The 18,240-nt window shown below is 38.4% G+C and overlaps 1 protein-coding gene across 1 annotated transcript in view; it reads left to right on the top strand.

Annotated features, from left to right (window-relative positions):
* CDKAL1 (CDKAL1 threonylcarbamoyladenosine tRNA methylthiotransferase) overlaps positions 1 to 18,240 on the top strand; it is a 432,229-nt gene that overhangs the window by 311,382 nt on the left and 102,607 nt on the right. Inside the window, exon 12 of the mRNA XM_075704904.1 lies at positions 8,786 to 8,966. Coding sequence (XP_075561019.1) covers positions 8,786 to 8,966 — 181 coding nt within the window. The remainder of the gene's footprint in view (positions 1 to 8,785; positions 8,967 to 18,240) is intronic.

Raw genomic sequence — 18,240 nt, 5'->3', positions numbered from 1 at the left:
TCTCCCGTGTGTGTGTGTGCTTATACCCTTCTTCAGGGAAATCTGCAAGGATACTCTGAAGAAATACTCTGGGTGTTTCTCTGTGGTCATGTCTGGGTTTTGTTTGTCTGTTTTGTTACTTAAAAAAAAAATCAATATACAGACAATAAGGCATTACAATTTCTTTGTCTGGTTTGTTGTGTCTTAGGCATCAGTTTCAGAGAGTTAGGATCCAAGCTGTGAAAAGAATTTAAAAAAAGAAAGTCTTAAAATTATGCATTTTACACACATAAGCAAAATATGACTTAGTTAAACATCTGCTAGTATTCAGTGTTTCAATTGTCAAGTGAAAGTAAACAAGTAAGTTGACTTATAAATGAAGCTATTATAGACTTTTACAAACGATAACAACAGAAAGTTATCTTCACTTTAATGCAGACAAACTGCAAGGTGAAGGAGAACTGATTTGTGAGACAACCTGGAGTTGTGTTAGGCAGTAATAGAGAACATTTTAAAATATTTGAAATAATACAATTGCTTTGCACTGGGAACACGTACATGAATAAAAGATGTTAGCAGGTGTCCTGCCAGGGTGGAATCTCATGCTATTGTATTTAATAGAAATATGTACACTGTAAACAGGTCTAAATTTGGTAAAAGTAATCAAAACAGAAGGTCTGAATAACTGATATGCAACACAGCTTAAAAATAATGAAGTTTAAGCATGATAGTTTATTAAATAAACTTTTTTCTTACACTGAATATAAGCAGCTTTCTTTTTTTAGAGAGTGAGGCCACAGCTTTCACCCATTTCTCTCAGTATGTGATTGTATCTGACACTATTGGATGTAGTATACCTTTAGGGTTTTTCCAATACAGTTTATTACACATTCAATAGAAACTCAATCAAAATGCAGTAAATTCATCTTTTCAATTGGCTCTATCTGATGGACAGTTTGATAGAAGCAAACATAAGGTCCCTCAGACTTAAACAAAGCTTGAAGTCGAAGATACTAACTATAGAAGAGTGGAAATGGATACTACTTTTACATTATTTACATTTATTTTATTGGGGTCTGACTCCCTGGCTATGTTCACTCCAATATCTTGCCATCTCTGTTCTTTTAGATTGTATTGCAGTCTGTGAAATGTCTGTCCTGTCTTGCCATTTATATTTTTATTGCTAAATTTTATAGTAGTATTTTAAATATCTTTCTTGAGAAGTCATGATTGGATCTTCCCTACTTATCCGACATGCAGTTGCAAAATCTCCCACTATTTGTCCTGATAATTTCAATGATGTCATTATGTGTCTAGAGCAACTGAACACTGGAAAAGAAAATGGCAGCATTAAATAGAATTTCATATAAGAACTAATAACATAAGTTCTGTGGTGAACTTGATAGTACTGCTTGTTTTCTTACATCATTTTCTTAAATATTAATGTTTGTGATATATATATAGCTGCATTTAGATAAGCAGTCTTACCAAATGATAGTTTATATCTAGCCATAAGGCTCAGTCTCTTATCATTTAAAAGGCTCCACACATAAATGTTAATGAAATGTCTGTTGTCATTGAACCAAGGTATTTTCCAGTTTCACTCCATGTGTAAATCAGTTGAGCAATTGATATGAGGGTTTAAAAGAGCTCTTTTTTCTGCCACAGAGGTTTTGAACTTGTAAATCCTGGACTACTTTTAAACGCATATGGAAAAGATTACTAAGAAAAACATTGTCAGTGGATATCCATTTATTAGAAGTCTGTTCATCCATAGCATAATTTAGGGTAAATCATAAACTGAAAAAGATGGAAACCCGTCTGCTTCAGAAATTATGTTCAGGTTTACTCCCCTAACTCCACACACTTAAATTAGGAGTATATTGTGCTGTGCTCCATTCATAGTCCATGGAGAGAGAGAGAAGTGCAGGAGGATTTCAGATCAGAAGTAGGCTGAATCCCTTTCTAAAAGTGTGGGGATCTTCCCATGGCTTAATTCTCAGGTTTTAATCTCCATGTAGTCAAGAGAGAGGCAGGGTGAAGTTTCATGTTGTTACTAGCCTTTGAAAGAGGCAGTGCTTCCAGCTGAGCAGTCTGTTTCTCTTGTGCTAGCTCCAGCTCGTGTGACTTCTCCATGAGCAATTCAAGTTTAAGTCAGAAATCCCACAAGACTAAGCCTTGTAGACAAAAAAGAGTGGGGGAAAGGGCTTCTGGAGGACTGTGGGTGGTCATGGGGAAGATGCAAACATCTCCTTCAGCTCCAACGCAAAATGGCACGTTGAGATGCCTGTTAGGTTCTGTAAATATGCTTGAAAGACCAACTCGCAGATACCTTCACATTATTTCATCCACTAACTTCATTTCATTTGCAGGTTCCCTAAACGGGCATATACTGCAGAAAGGTTCTACAATATAAAATAACATATGAGGCTGAAATAACATTTCAGAGAAGACTGGCTTTCATAAGAATTCTCCTTTTCTTCCCCCTAACAGTTTTTCAATGTGAATTTCTAGAAGTTGCTAGGTCATCACATTTTTTGTTTTGACCTGAATTACTCTAGATTTCTCAGGCAGTTCTTGTACCCTTCCATAAGAACATGTAGCGTTTTAAATTTATTCATATCGCTCTTTATTCTAATCCAGTATTTTGTTATACTGGGAGGGGTGGAGGTGGGGTATCTTGGTTAAGAGCGAGTTGGTGGCTTTAAGTCATTGCTGAATTTAAATGTTAATTGCTGAAAGGGAAGTGGGAAGTATATGTGATCATGCAAAAGAATTTCAAGTGGTCACATGAATAGGTGAAGGTGCTGATGAATTTTAGCTCCTTTACATAATTTCTTCCCTGAGCATGGATTTGGTTTGTAATGGTTATTGCTAAAGGAACGTTTTCTGTAACTAAAGCCACATGAAATGATCCATGTAACATCTGAATCCTAGCAAGTTTTACACTTTTGCTGCTGGTTTTCTTAGACATCTTGCTCCGTGAAAATAGGGGTTTTTTTTACTGTTTTATTTTTGGCAGCTTGACACTTCTATCTGTTTCCTAAATCAAATGACGGGGGATTTTGCATTTCACTCCCAACTTACCTTTCATCAAGAGTTCTCTAACTTTCCTCTGCTGCTGAATCGGTCTGTGGTAACTGTCACTGTAATATCTGCTCAACTTTCCTGTTACTGCTAGTCCAGTTTCTGTTTTCTCTAACATTGGTAACTAAGTCCCCTGGGCAGAAAGGAGCAGGAAACTTGTCACTGTGAGGGTATGCCTGCACTGCTTCCTGGTTAGTAATATGCAACAGAGATATATGAGCAAACAGAGCTCCAGGAACTAACTAGCTGTAGTAGCACAGAGCTTGCCTCAGACTGATGTATTCTTCCAGGCTTGTTTAGAGCTAACTCAGATACCTGTGAGCTGTGAGGAGGCAATTCTCAGGGCAGCAGTTACCCACAGCACATTCTTTACTTACCCATGACTTTACTTCCAGGCAACAGCCACTCCTTTGGGAGTTACAACACTTTTTTTTCTGTGACCCAAGAGGCTGACTTGGTTCCTCTTCAGGTAGAGGGTAAGATGTTGCATTTCTTCTGTGTCCTTTCAAACACATTTGTTCCTCCTTTCTGTGAGGTTTTGGATATCTGTCCTCTCAGCACTTGTTCATGATCATTTCTAGGTGTGCAGGTCCTTACAGCATCGCACTAAAATGGACACTTCTTCACTGTAAGATGAAGTAGTTGCTTCTTTTTTGGATGGTCACAACTGCCCAAGATGACGGTGACTGTATTGCTGGTCTGGTTCAGGATGACAGCATAAATCTGCTTGAGTAGATGGAAGGGATTTATCTATGTAGAGGGACATAAAGGAGAGAATGTTGAGGAACCCTGAGTATTAGGGATGTATCATCTTATACGTGACATTGATTATTCCTCAAATTCATCTTTTTCTGAAATGCCACAATTTTATTGTAAAATGGTCCAATTGAGAGTCACCTTGGGACTCTTTTTTCTTGGTTTCTAAAGTTGAGTGGAGACGATAGTATGTCTTCAGAGAAAAAAAATCTTGCAAGATTTATTATTGCCAGATAAAATGATTGCACACAATCTTTCTAGGCATTTGTCAGGATTATGAGGGTTTACAATGGCTGGCAAAGTTTAAGTCATAAGCTCAGAAGTACTGAAACAGACTGACCACCTCCATTAGCTAGACTATGAGGAGCATCCAGACTTCTGCATGTTTGAAGCAACTTTCTGTTTTTTTAAAATCGCTTTATCTTTCATAAGGACCACTGTGTATTCTTGGTTCACTGAACAATGTGTTGTGCAGCTTCTCTACTGACCCTAGAAAACATTTGCTGCAATTGAATTTTTAGACTTACTGTAAATGCATTTATGTAATAAATGTTACAAAATTCCTACTGGGGATGTTCAGCAGTTTTTTCCTTGTTTACTTCAGAATAGATAAGCTGCATTTTGTTTCAAAAAAACAATTTAATATTGTCTGATGCACAAGAAATTGGCTCTTGTGTAATTTTGCATCGTATTTCATAGCTGGGACAATTTTTCAAACAACACCTGAATCTATGCAATAAGGAATTTTGTGATGCTTTCTTTCAGACTGTCAGAGCAAAGGTCACTTCAATTTTCAAGTGTATATGTGTCTTATATTTTTCTGCAATTACATCTTTTTTCCCTCTTTTTTCATTAAGAAATGATGTTTTGCATGTGGAACTAATTGTACTTATTTTTGTTCATCAGTGCTTTGAGAAAGGCTAAGAGCTTGATTTCTGTCAGTAACTGGATTTTATTCTGAGTGAAATCTCATGCTTTTCTCCCTTTTTAAAACTACTTTTTAAACAATATAATCAACAGTGGTATAAAAATGCACTATACAATGTCATATTTTAGGCAGTCATACTGGATTGAACTGTAATTAATTGCTGTTGCTGAATACACTGTGGTCCTTATTCTTTTTTCATATCCTAGCTTTTCTTTGTGTGTAATAATTCCATCCAGGAAGAAATCTAATTACTAAGATAATTAACACCTTATCACCAAATGGAGTTCAGACATTTGTAGAGTTTATGAATTTTTAAAATATGTAATTTCCTTTTAACTGAATGACAACTGGTGTTATGGAGAAAAAGAGCATATTTTATTGTATCTAGCTTGTTGGACCTTATAATTCATGTTGCTATAGAAACAACCAAACCTTTATAAAGGATGGTATTACTACTACCATTGGTAATAAATGCTTTGACTGTTGCCAATAGTGTCATTAAAATGGTTAAAATAACTTCATTATAATGGTTTTGTCAAATGTAATGAATGTTCTGTTCATGTTCGGAGAAATGGCAGCTGATGTTATGTGATACTGATTTATAAAGTAATGTACTTTTTCTTCCGTAAGCTTACTATTACTGTACAAGATATGTGCGACATGAACAAAATTGTGTTGCAGAATACAGTGCTCCTCTGTTCATTCAGTCCTTAAAGCTAACGAATTTTATTGTTACTTGATATCAAGCAGAACTTCCTATCTTGCAGTTTGTCAGTCTTAAGAAAGCAATTGAGGCTCTTTAGCCAACAGCTCTGGGGATTTTTGCTGTTCTGTGCAATATTCAGCTTGTGTTTCCCACTTATGATTATTGGACCAAGTCCTTGAAAACGTTCAGTTTTATACTGGTTTTGATTTGGCATTCAAATGCCATGGTTTAACTTAATCTCAAATGACGAAGTCTGAATCCATGAACTCAAAAAGGAATTGAAAGAATTTGGTTTCTTTTGTGAGGATTTTTCATAAGGAAAAGGTGAAAGAGGATTCTAATAACATAATGTCTAATAAATTCCTAAGCAGCTAACTATATATGCAGGCACATGTAAAAAGGAGGCCAAGACATTTGTTTTAATATAAGCTCATTGCCAATACTTAAATAAAAAAATGTTTTCTTTTAAGTTAAAAAAAAAAAAGTCACAAAAGATATTTACTACCATATACTGTTTGTATGAAGGCCACTGTGGTGCATATAAGCTATGCATGCTCTAATATTGCACCTAATTAAACTACTAAGAACAATATTCCCTGCTTCCCCTTTCTTGGGTCTTTTGCCAGCAGATTCTCCTGTTCCAGTAGAGCTCATTGTTGCAGGAAGTTTTTCTTTCAGCTATTCAAACTCAAGTTTCTTCACCCACTGTAACCACAGCATTATTTTTTCTGTGGTGATGTACTGTCTAATAAGAAATGATAGTTCTCTTTGGCCATTCAAATACCTTATAAATGTCATTTGGATTACATGCATATGTGTTTACAGTTCTGCTGTTTCTTGTCCTGATGAGGGGAAGAGAAGCCTTCCAGCCATTTCTTTAGGTTGCAGATAGTCTTGGAGACCCCTTCTTAAGCTCAGGTGTAAGCTTTGCTTGTGGCAGCAGTCTTTATGCTGTTCACCCCAAAAGAATCTGTCTCAGCTGTTCCTTTGCCTGTAGCCTACTTAAGAACTGTAAAATTATTTAGGTTGGAAGGGACCTCTGGAAGTCATCTCATCTATTCCCCCCATTTGAAACAGGGACAGCTGTAAGTCAAATACCACCAATATCTTTATAGGGTTTTTGCTTTTCCTCATAAATCATATTTTCTCCAGTTCATCATTGTTACTGATAGTGTAGAATCAACTCTGTGTTGTAGAAACAGTCTCATCTGTGTCAGTAGGGAGCACTGAGCACTTCTGAGCACTATATATTTCTGCCTCTCTGCAGAAGATATTTATCATTTTTCCTACTTTACACAAGCAGGCTGAATACAAAACAGTGGCTGTGGTTTCATAGTTTCTCACAGGGCAGTGGTCATCCAGCTGGCTAGAGTCAGATTTGGAAAACTGAGTTGATATCTCCTGCGTCCCACAGAGTGCTCTGTAAACACCATGCAGTAATCTCTTGGTTATACGACTCATTTTTCTGGCCATGTCACAGAATCACAGAAGGGTTGAGGTTGGAAGGGACCTCTGGAGGTCATTTTGTCCAACTCCCCTGCTCAAGCAGGGCCACCTAGAGCCAATTGCCCAGGACTGTGTCCAGACAGCTTTTGAATATCTCCAAGGAGGGAGACTCCACAGCCTCCCTAGGCAATGTGTGCCAGTGCTCAGTCACCCTCAGTAAAAAAGTGTTTCCTGATGAGGAGCATACCACCTGAGCCCCCATGCCCTTGACTACTGCCCCCCAGAGCTCTGTAGTCACTTTTAATACTGTCCAGATTTCCACTCGCAGAATCATTTGTGCCAACATGAAATAACAGCAGGGAGTGGTAGTCAGAGGGCCAGATGAGCCCCACAGCATCCCAGATCCTGGCCCCTGGCAGACAGCAAACCTCTCTAGATGGTTGGTTGGGTCGACAGATGGGTGCCTGTGTCCCCCACAGCAGGGAGTCGCCCATTGCGATGACTCGCTGCTTCTTCCTGGTAGTCTTGCATGGTTTAGGGGTTAGGTGGACAAGAGACTTTGCTTGTCAGCACATCTGGCTCCTCTTTGACTTTGAGGGCAATGAACCTATTTTGCCATTGTAAGCCCTTAGGTGGAGCAAGATCCTTCCTCTTGGTGTCAGAAGTCACCAGCTTCCATCTTTCCCCTTCTCCAGAGGTTTCGCTTCCCTTGGTAGTGGGGGTTGACACTACCTGCTTCTCTGCGGCAGATGGGAGCTGAGGCTCTTCAAGCCGTTGATTTGCAGAGGAGATCCTGTCTATCTCCCTTTCATCTTCTCTGATGCTGTGCAGCCTTCTCACTTCCTCCCGTAACTCCTCCGCTTGGAGGCACAGCTCCTCCAAGACAGCGCATCTCCTGCAGGACGGAAGCCCATCTCTCCTGGCACAAGAGAGAGGCCCCAGGGACTCCCTGCAGCCTGGGACTTGGAGGGCTGCACCCACCATCTGAAGCTCAGTCTGGGTGCAAGCCTCAACCCTAGCAGGGACGGCTACTCCAACATCTAGCGGGGAAAATGCTCAGTGACGTTACCCCTGTGTCTAAGACTGTCGCTGTGGCACAATTTCAACTGAGGCCCCCTCACTTCACCCCCTTCTGTGCTCCCTGCTGCGCTGACTGCTGCGTCTGCTGGCTCCTCTGTTAGCTGTGCTCTCTTAAGCTGCTGTGTGTGAGGGTTCTGCATATCCAGTCCAAGGGGAACAGTTAGGAAATGTTGACTTTGCTAAATAACGAGAGTTCAGTGCCTGTGCATTTGTAAACTCAAGTATTTTGTTTTCCTTTTAAAGCAAGGCATAGGCTGATTTTATGGAGTACTGAGTTAGAAATTAACTTGTGACTGAGAGATGTCTTATTGGCTCCAAAGCCAACTTTGTTCAAAATTGCTAGGTTATATGGCATGCCAGTCCCTTCTTTTGGATATCCTGTTCTACTTCGATAGCAGCATTATAAAACATTGAATAGTTTACAAATTCTAGTGGCTAAGTCTCAGAAGTTATAAATCTTGTGGATTAAGCAATCAGAATTCAAGAAATTTACAAGCTCTGCTGATCACCTATAATTTCAAATGAAGGAGGAGTTGGTCCAGATGTTTTCACTCTTCTGTCACAATCCTCATCCCATATTTGCTGCAGTATCTTTCTTCTGTTCCTTGTGCTCTCGGCTGAGTACCAAATGCATTTTTCATTACCAAGCAATGGTATTAAAATCTCATTATTGTTTTTTCCGAAGACCATTTTAGGTCTCAATTTCTGTAGATGAAGAGTTATGAGTTTGTGTACACTAGCTTTTAAGGGAGCAAGACTTTTACATGTCCTTAGTTCTGTGTTTCTTTCCACTTTCTTTACAGAGTGCCTGGAATAACAATTGCTACAGACATCATTTGTGGTTTTCCAGGAGAGACAGATGAAGATTTTCAAGAAACAATGAAACTTGTAGAACAGTACAGGTTTCCGAGCTTGTTTATTAATCAATTTTACCCACGCCCAGGAACCCCGGCTGCAAAAATGCATCAAGTTCCAGCTGCAGTGGTAAGATTCATTTTCTTGTACCACTGTACATGGTATACTCAGATATCTTTAAATACATAAAGCATGTACATGAAAATGTAGATTTTCTGCAGAACTATGCTAGAATTCAATTAAAGTTTTTTTTCAGTCCAGTAAGCGAAATGATTGTTGAATTGCATTTAGAGGTTAGCTAGATCACTGAACGCATTTTCATATATAAATTACTGTTCAGATTGCTAGGAAGGGTAAAATAGTGGTTATACTGAAGTCATGTCTTCTTTCTGTCAAATTTTGGCTGAATGAGTACCAAGAGGGGTAGCTGATTGATTATGCATATTAATTTTTTTTTCCATTTTAAGACTTCTGTGACTCCAGCAATCTCAAGCTTATTGTGAATAATTATGCAAAGTATTAATAATAGAGCAATGATAATCTCTGATTTATTTGTCAAATACCAAATTTGCAGGCAACTTCTTCTCGAGACCCTTCTTATACACTGCTTATTAACTCTGCTTTGTTCAGGCTACATGTTAAAGGCCATTGATAAAACTGGCATTTAATCTTTCAGTTTTCAGGTGGTTTCTTTCTTTCTTTCTATTTTTAAGTGAGAAGTGTAACCCTTCCTGACTACCAACATTCTCATCTCAAATTCCCATGGGGAAGACAGCCTGTTTTGATATAGAAGATAGATGGCTATTGACTGTATTTTGCTTGATATAAATAGCTATTTATAAGCGATAATAACAGCAATCACATCTGAAGGCATGGTTTGATTTATTTTAAAAAAAATTGAATTTGTAATTTTTGTAATCTGAATCTCAAAACATGAAAGACTGATGCCCGTACAATAATTCAACTCATTATTATTTCATTGTTATGGGCATAAATAACATTTATATTTCCTTTCAGCCAACAATGTAAATCAGTTTAAATAAAAAAATGTTTCTTTCAATTTATGTATCCTGGTACCCCAACACGAAGTCACAACTACGTATCAGTACTTGTATCCCTTCGCTTATAGATCTGAAAGCTAAACAAAGTATTTCTGCTTACTCTCAGTATATACCACAAATTCCGTAGGATGTGGCAGCTGCTGAAGGCATAAAATGAGATTATATTTGGCTTCTTCAGTTTATTGTTCAGAGAAGTACAGCTTGAGCAACGACTGCTCATTTGTTGTAGGCTATCTCATAATGGGAAATACTGAGTTTTCAAATATAAATAGCTGCTGTTGAAATAGTCTACTTAGTGTAACCGACTCACATTGTTGAATTATTTTTATTAGTCTTGAATGCTTTTTACAAACTTTTGTAAATGAAAAAAACGCAGAAATGCAATTTTTGGAAGTTAGGAGACTTAGAAATCAAAACATTGATTTATGTTTCTGGTTTGTGTTCTTTCATCCACAAATTTTTACGCGTGCTATTTTCACAGGAAGTGCAAAGAGCTTAAGTTAATTTACCCTCTTCTGTTTAACTGGGTGCTATAGGAAGACAATATGTGAAGAGCTAAATTATTAAAAGAACATTAGCTGTTCTGTGGTTAGGAGTGTTCCTTGGAAAATGGTAATGTCATTTTAACCCAGTTTTGCATTCTTTCTTCTTATTTGTAGCACTCGTACTTACTGCTTTCAGCGAATTAGAACCTTCAAAGAAGATGGGGGGCCTATAATCCAGGGCTGATGAAAATCTGTAATTAGTAGATTTTGTTTCTCTCTCTTCCTCCCCCCACCCCCCTGTAGTCCTTCAAAAATCTTGTGTTATGAGATCCTTTGTTCTTTTATCTCTTTGTAGAAATGGGGAGTAACTAGTCAAACAGAGCAGGAAGAGCTTGCGCTAATCTCCTGTGTTTCATATTCACATTACTTCTAGGCAGAAGCTGACAGTCTTTCCTGCATTACGAAGAATGGACAAGCATTTAATTTGTCATTCCTTGCCTAGAGTAACTTATGCATGTTTCTCTGCTAGGAGAAGGAAGTACACGTTACCATCCACATTATGCACTCTTACCCCTTCATCCTTTAATAAAATATTATTCGTGTCATCTTAGTGTTAATGAATTTATTTTATTGCATTTGCGTAGGGAAAGAAATAGCATGTGAAGTGACATACAACTGTTACATGCAAGCTTCTGAGTGTACATGTGGTACATTATATTACCAGCCTGAACTTGTGAGCTAGTGCTTTTACAGGATGTTCATAACATTATCCTCTACAGTAGATCTGTTGGTAGGATCTCTTTCTATGAAAAGAATTTGGGCTGTATTATTTAACTACAGATGCTGAACCAGTGAGCAAGTTACTAGGCAATTGTTATTCTTGTCTTTTTTCCTAAAGACTCAGTGCATTTGCTATGTTATTTCAGCTTTGCAATACTTCTGCAATGGACGCATCTATTGCTATTTGCAAACTGCTCCACTTCAGTGAGTTCCACTTCTCCAGCTCTGGTTCAAGACAGCTTCAGTGGTTCTGCCCAAGTATCACAGCTGCAATAATAATGCATTTGCCTTGTCAGTTGCTTTTTAGGAAGACCTTACGGCTTTCAGGAATAGTCTGTGGCGTATTAAGCATAGTAACATTTAGTGCATTCAAATTTGTAGTGGATAGTTTTGATGGAAGTCATAAATATAATTGTCTTTTTGGAGAAACCCTCATTTGAGTTTATCTTAATAGAAAAAAAAAATCAGTAGGTCAACATGGAATCTTCTCTTCACATAGATAATTTATCTTTGAAAGCCTTACAGGCACTGATATTTTTCTAAAAGGGCAGATGACACTAATCCAGATGGACAGTTCTGCCACCATAAATTCAGAAAAGGCAGTTAAGGCTGCAGGCCTTTCTTGTTTCTCGTGGAGAAAAAATGTCCATGGAGAATCAGACATCTGTCTAAATGGTCTCATCATTTCATAACCATCAATTAGATTGTGCTTACCATAAATGCTGTCTGCAGTTTAGAGAAAAGTTAGAGCACAGTTAAGCAAAAGTAGGCATGATTTTTTTGTTGGGCTTTTTTTTAGAAGCAATTGCAGTGGTGCTGAGTCATGTACATAAAAAACAAGTCAAGATGTTCAGAACTTAAATGCTACCCCAGAATTCTGTTTTCCTTAGCTTTTACCCCCATTTTATCCACCTACTGCTAAATACATTATTTCAAAGATGAGTCTTTGGATGCTCATTATCACCAGTGGGCTGTCTGTAGAAAATTCTCACTCTGAAGAGAGTTAACTATGAAGTTCTATTTTGTAGATGATTATGATGATTATTATTATTATTTTGGATCTGGATTTCTCCATTTCCCTATTGCATTCAGTTGTAAAAGTGATAGTGCTGATGGTTGCGTAACTCAAATTACAGATTCTAGTCAGATAAATATTTTAATAAGCAATGTAAGAGAACATGATTTAGTTGTCTGGTAGGGATTTTATATTTAGCTGCATTGCAAAGGATCAGAATGCTTTAATTCTAAGTGTAAAAATTACTCTTTTTCCTAAAATTAAGGATCTGTGACACCTTATGTTCTTGATAATTTTAATGTCTCTGTCCTTTTTTTTTTTTTTCAAGATAGCTATTACTTGTCTGGGGACTTACAAGGAGATTTCTCTCTCTGTCCTTGAGATTCGGTCCATCACAATTTCTGAAGGCATTAGGGGACATCATCATCTCAGGATCAGCTTGATTTCCGTCACATGGAAACAACGTGAGGAAATAGCCATTTTGAAAATAGGGATCGTAGTAAGGTACAATTAGGTTCATTTCTACTGAGAATAGGAGATGGCAGCTGTTTTGAGAGCAGTAATGTGACTGCAGCTTCATGATTACACTGCCTGCAACTGCAGCATGGATTCCAATCTTTCTATATGTATTTTCAATAGTGCAAGCAATTCAGTTTCAATTATTGGTGTAATTATTAGATTTTTCAAAAAAAGAGATTGTGATATCTAGATAAAAGACTGTATATTCACTTTCTCTTACAGTCTCTTTCCTTCTCTTTCTATATATCATCAAATAATTACCTTGCTCCCAGCTAGAAAATTTCATGTCAGTCAACTACTGAACCTTTCCTTTAATTCCTCTGAAGAGTGTCTCCTTAAATTTTTCTCTCTGTATTAGTTGTATTAAGCACTGTGCTTACTATACTGAGGTGAATAACCAAGTTACAAACTTCATAACTGAACTACTATTTGATCTCAAAAATAATTTGCTTCAGAAATAGAAGTAGGTACAGGATATTTGCTCTTATGGTGTACAGCGGGAAGTTACTAAAGTCTTTCAGTACATGAAGGGAATAGTGGGCATGCTGTGTCTATGGTGGACAAAGATGTGAGACCTTGTCTCACATCTGAAAGTGTCTGCCCAGTCTCCGAAAGCTCAGTTTTCAGCAGCCTTCATCCCAAGCAGTACTTGCCCTAGGCTAGCAGTTGGTTTTGGTTCAAGGACAGCCAGGCCTATATTCTGTTTCTCCTCTGTAGGAACATGCCATGTCCATCCAACCACGCTGCAGGTGGTTTGCCCCTCTGCCATCCATCCACGCCCAAATATTGTGTCCAGGCAAAACTCCTCCTGAATCTAAAACCTCATACATCTATATACTGGCCATTTTATCTGTTAAATATACCCATCATTACTAGGAAAAAAAAAATCTATGATCAGACATTGTATCGCCCCCTCCATTTTATCAAACCATCACTTACATCTGTCACTATATTTGCCAATTGTAGGAGCAGTACATAATGGACTAAGATTTTTTGCTATAGCGATAAATAATGCCATATGCACCTTCTCAGTGTTGTCTGCCAGACAAGTTGTATTTGACCATTTCTGTGGGAACAAACCAACAATCTTGTATTTTATACTTTATTCTGTGATGGCTACTTAATTTTGTTAGACTACTTTGCTTTTGCTTCCTTCTAAGAGGTCTCCAAGAAGTTTCCTCACACCCTTACGTGACTGAGTGGCTGCAGATCCCCCGTATCTCTCTTCACAGATTAAAATTCTGCAAGGCACTAGAAATAGGTATTCTTGTGTACCAGCAGATACAGTATGGTGTTTAATTCCTCCTTTGCTGGGTGGATACAGGTTTTGTAGTTCTGGCTCTCCACGCACAAACAGCTGAATCTTCTGTGGTAGCTCATATGCTCTTACCTATTCAAAATAAATAATTGTGTGTCACCAAACTGTCCCTGACTGATTAAGAAATAACCACATTTCTGCATCAGGCAATATTAGCTGTCCTCTCTTTCAGCACTTCTTAACTCCAAGCAGCAGGACAGCATCTGGAATAGCATTGCTTGTGCAAGGGACACCTGTTGCTCTGTTCACTCTAAAGGAAAGGGAGCACAGCTGAACCTTGCAGGTGTACCATCAAAGAAAAGGCTAGTAAGCTCCCCATTGAGCAGACAGCAAGGAAAGATGACAATTGAGGGCTGCTCTCGCCTTTTGAGCATGTGCTTCAGGCATTAGTGGGTAGTGATATGGCACAATGTGCCTAGGGAATCTAGAGTCAGAGCTAGGGCAAGGAAAGAATTCATCTGCTGTCTAGGATGGATTTAGAAATAACTTTATAGAGTTTCATGTACTCTGTGATATGAGAGAGAACCAATTGCACTGTTAAGCACTTGCAGGTGAGAGAGTAGAACTTTGGATGGTGTTGATTAGTTAATGTGATTTAAATGCCCAGAAAGGAAGGGACTATCTCACTTGTTTCTAATACTCACAGGCATAGCAGAATCAGTAATACTTCTTGCCTTAGCTTAATGGTGACCATTCCAAAGATCATACAGTGGGAATATGTAGGGATATTTTTCTTCTAAAATTAAGGAAGAGAGCTGAGGAGATCAGGAGGTGGGAGAAAAGGGAAGAAAAAGGAAAGAAAAGTGAGTAGGAGAAGGAACAATGACACTTATTCAACAGCACTGCTACTCTGGTCTACCATCACTGCCTTTGAGCTCCCTTGTTAAGTGCTGTGACTAAATGGCATTACATGCCCCAGGAGTTAGATGCAGCTGTGATAACTGCTTCTGGTGTATCAAAGATGCTTGGCCCCTGACACCACTCCCCCCAATACATGCAATAATGCATGGTGTAACATGCAGCCTCTACTTTATGTGTAGGAGAAGCCAAGACTGATTAATGACTGAGTTTGACTGCTGAATCTCTGTACTACACTTTGTTTTCTCAGCAGTACACTTTTATTTACTGCTTGCTACTCTGCCAGAGTAAAGACCTGAGTAAAGACTTTTACGGCAAGTTTGGGACCAGAGAGTTAAAAATGTGAAAGCTGGAGGAGGAGGCAGACCATGAAAGAAAAATCAGTATATAATCCTTCATATTTGTCAGCGAACTATTGAAGTATTCCAAGTTAACATTTTCCAGCAAGTTTTGCACTTGTTCACTGGTAGTTTTATTTACACCATGTGTCCTTATGTTTTTTTATGAGAACATGTCAGGTACTGCACAAAGCCTTACAAACAATCAAGATAGCTATGATTTCTATTATCTACAAAGCTAGTTATTCTCTGACGGGATTCATTTTGATCGATATAGCTGTTGGTTGCTGGCAAATCAGTGGTGGCTCTTTGTGTTACTTTCTGGATGCTTACAAATAGTTTCGCATATTTTCCGCCCTATTTTTCCAGGAACTGTATAAACTGACTGACCTGTGAAAGCCTGGTTCCTCCTTTTTCCTTATTTTAAAGATGGTCAAAACGTTTGATTTCTTTTATGCTCTATCTTTAAATCTACCACAGTTCTCACCATTTGGTGTGCAGCCAGAACTGCGGGTTTGTGCGATGAATTCAAAGAAAGGTAATTAATTACCTGTGAATAGCTTTTTGTGGTTAGACAAAGCTACTATATAGAATTTTACAAAAGTTTAAAGACAGTTTTGTTTTAGAGCTAGATTCAGTTCAAGTTCAAACCACTTTAAGTTATTTGACCAGGTGCTGAAAATCTGGTTTTGTTATTGTGGGAGACAGTTGAGCTGGTAGGTTTTAAGATGGGTTGTACCCTTTTGGAAAGCTATAAATGATCTCCCTGTGGAGCCTCTGAAAATTCAGTTCATAGCTGAATCTAGGGAACGAGTTAGATTGCACAGTCACAGTTGTGCTGCGCAGAGCCAGACCCCTGAGAAAGGACAAGAATATTTTGACTCTAGTCGGGAGTGGTGGCTCTTAAATCTTGCACTGGTATACTTCAGGCACCTGGTAGAATGGGTCTTGTGCTTTCAAGGAGCACAACTGTCTTGCTTGAGAAAGCAAGTCAAAATTCAAAGCTAGACTGGAAATGGACTTGGGAAACGAAGTTGGTGGTCTACTTTTTGTAATTTTGGTTTGTTTTTACAGCAGAAACTGATTGGAATGAAAATTACCAACAGCTTCCTCATAAACTTTATACAAATTCAGTTTGAAAATTTGAGCATCTTAAAGTAAATGTATAGCTGTGGGTTCAATCTATAGGCCATATTGTTATGAAAAAGAATAAGAGGGCACTGGAAAATAAAATGTGGAAAATACACATGTGGAGGAGGAGGCAGAGTTCTTACTAAACTCTGCTGTCAGGCCAGAAATAGTTACAGAATTTGCAAGGATTCTGAAACCACCACTAACGTGGTATAATTTTGTGGGTTGATACTTGTAGCCATGTACAGTCCACATGTTGACTGTCCAATATAAAAAAATTACTTTTAGGAAAGTGTAGTCCTGTAAGATTTGTAATGGCCATGAGCATTCATTACCTATCCTCCTTCCCCTGTGAGTCTGTCTGGAAACCTTGATGGAATTCTGAGATTTTAGTTGCAAGGAAGCTGAAATAGCATCAGGAGTTTTGTATACCATAGAATCATAGAGTCGTTTAGGTTGGAAAAGACCTTTAAGATCATCCAGTCCAACCATTAACTTAACATTACCAAGTCCACCACTAAACTAATTAAGGGTACAGTAGCAACCCCACTGGCTGGATCATTTATAATGAAAGTAAAAACTAGGAATCATTAAGATTGGAAAGGACCTCTAAGATCATCAGTCCAACCATCAACCCAACACCACCATGCCCACTAAACAATGTCCCAAAGTGCCACATCTACCCGTTTTTTGAACACTTCCAGGGATGGTGACTCCACCACCTCTCTAGGCAGCCTGTTCCAATGCTTGACTACCCTTTCCGTGAAGAAATTCTTCCTAATATCCAATCTAAACCTCCCCTGGTGCAGCTTGAGCCCATTTCCTCTCACGCTATCGCTGGCTACATGGGAGAAGAGACCAACACCCACCTCACTACAACCTCCTTTCAGGTAGTTGTAGAGAGCGATAAGGTCTCCCCTCAGCCTTCTCTTCTCTAGGCTAAATAACCCCAGTTCCCTCAGCCACTCCTCATAAGGCCTGTGCTCCAGACCCTTCACCAGCTTTGTATACTCCTGTGCTCACTAGAAGGGAAGGAGGGTACTCTCTACAGATAAAGTGAAATAGTCTCTGATTTTAAGGGAGAAAACAATTTTTACCTCCAATACAAATACATATGTGATCAGCATCTCAGGTAAATTTCTCCTTTCACTATAAATCTTTTTCTCATAAAAATTCAAAAGTCAAAAAATAGAAATGTAGTTTAGTGAAATAAGTTTAGTGGTGTTGTGGAGGTTTGTTGGGTTTTTTATAGGCTTTTGTGGTTTAGCATCCATTGCAATTGCTTATTAAAACGCAGAAGAGTATATAATTCTTCTGTATTTCCTACCTAAACTTATTTCGTTGTCATTTTCAAGATTATAACATTGTTCTTCGAAAGAAGTTTATAGAAAGTGGCATTGGGATAAACTCCATGCATATATTTATTTTACTTCTTTTACGTTTAAATCGTACTACAAACTCCATGAATATGCACATACACGGAGTATATGGGAAGCCTCTGCCATTAATTAGAAAGATTGAGTCGGTGAGACAGAGGACATGAGGGCAATAAAAGCTGAAGATTGTGCATCTTCTTCCTTTACCAGTGATTGTGTATTACGTACTCTGATCTGAGGCTCCAAGTTAGAGTGTTACAGGAAGTTTAAGGGCTGTTTTGTAAATTCCCTCTTTCCTGATAGGGGATTGAAGTGAGGCAGAGAGAAACAAAATTTCTTCAAAAACCTTTTACTCATTAAGCTGTTGTTATTAGTAGACCCAAGCCATTTTTGTTAAAAGCAGATGACTCTGTGCACAACACATTCATTTAGTCACTGGCGCTCACTCGCCTGCTCACCTGTGGGGTTACCTGTGGAGCAGCAGCTAGGCGGCCAGCCCCAGCTGTGTGCTCAGATGCGGAG

This window comes from Pelecanus crispus, chromosome 2 (genome assembly GCF_030463565.1).
Source record: "Pelecanus crispus isolate bPelCri1 chromosome 2, bPelCri1.pri, whole genome shotgun sequence".
Taxonomy (NCBI): domain Eukaryota; kingdom Metazoa; phylum Chordata; class Aves; order Pelecaniformes; family Pelecanidae; genus Pelecanus; species Pelecanus crispus.
The sequence above is the reverse complement of the archived record's forward strand: the minus strand, read 5'-3'. Positions and strand labels throughout refer to the sequence as shown.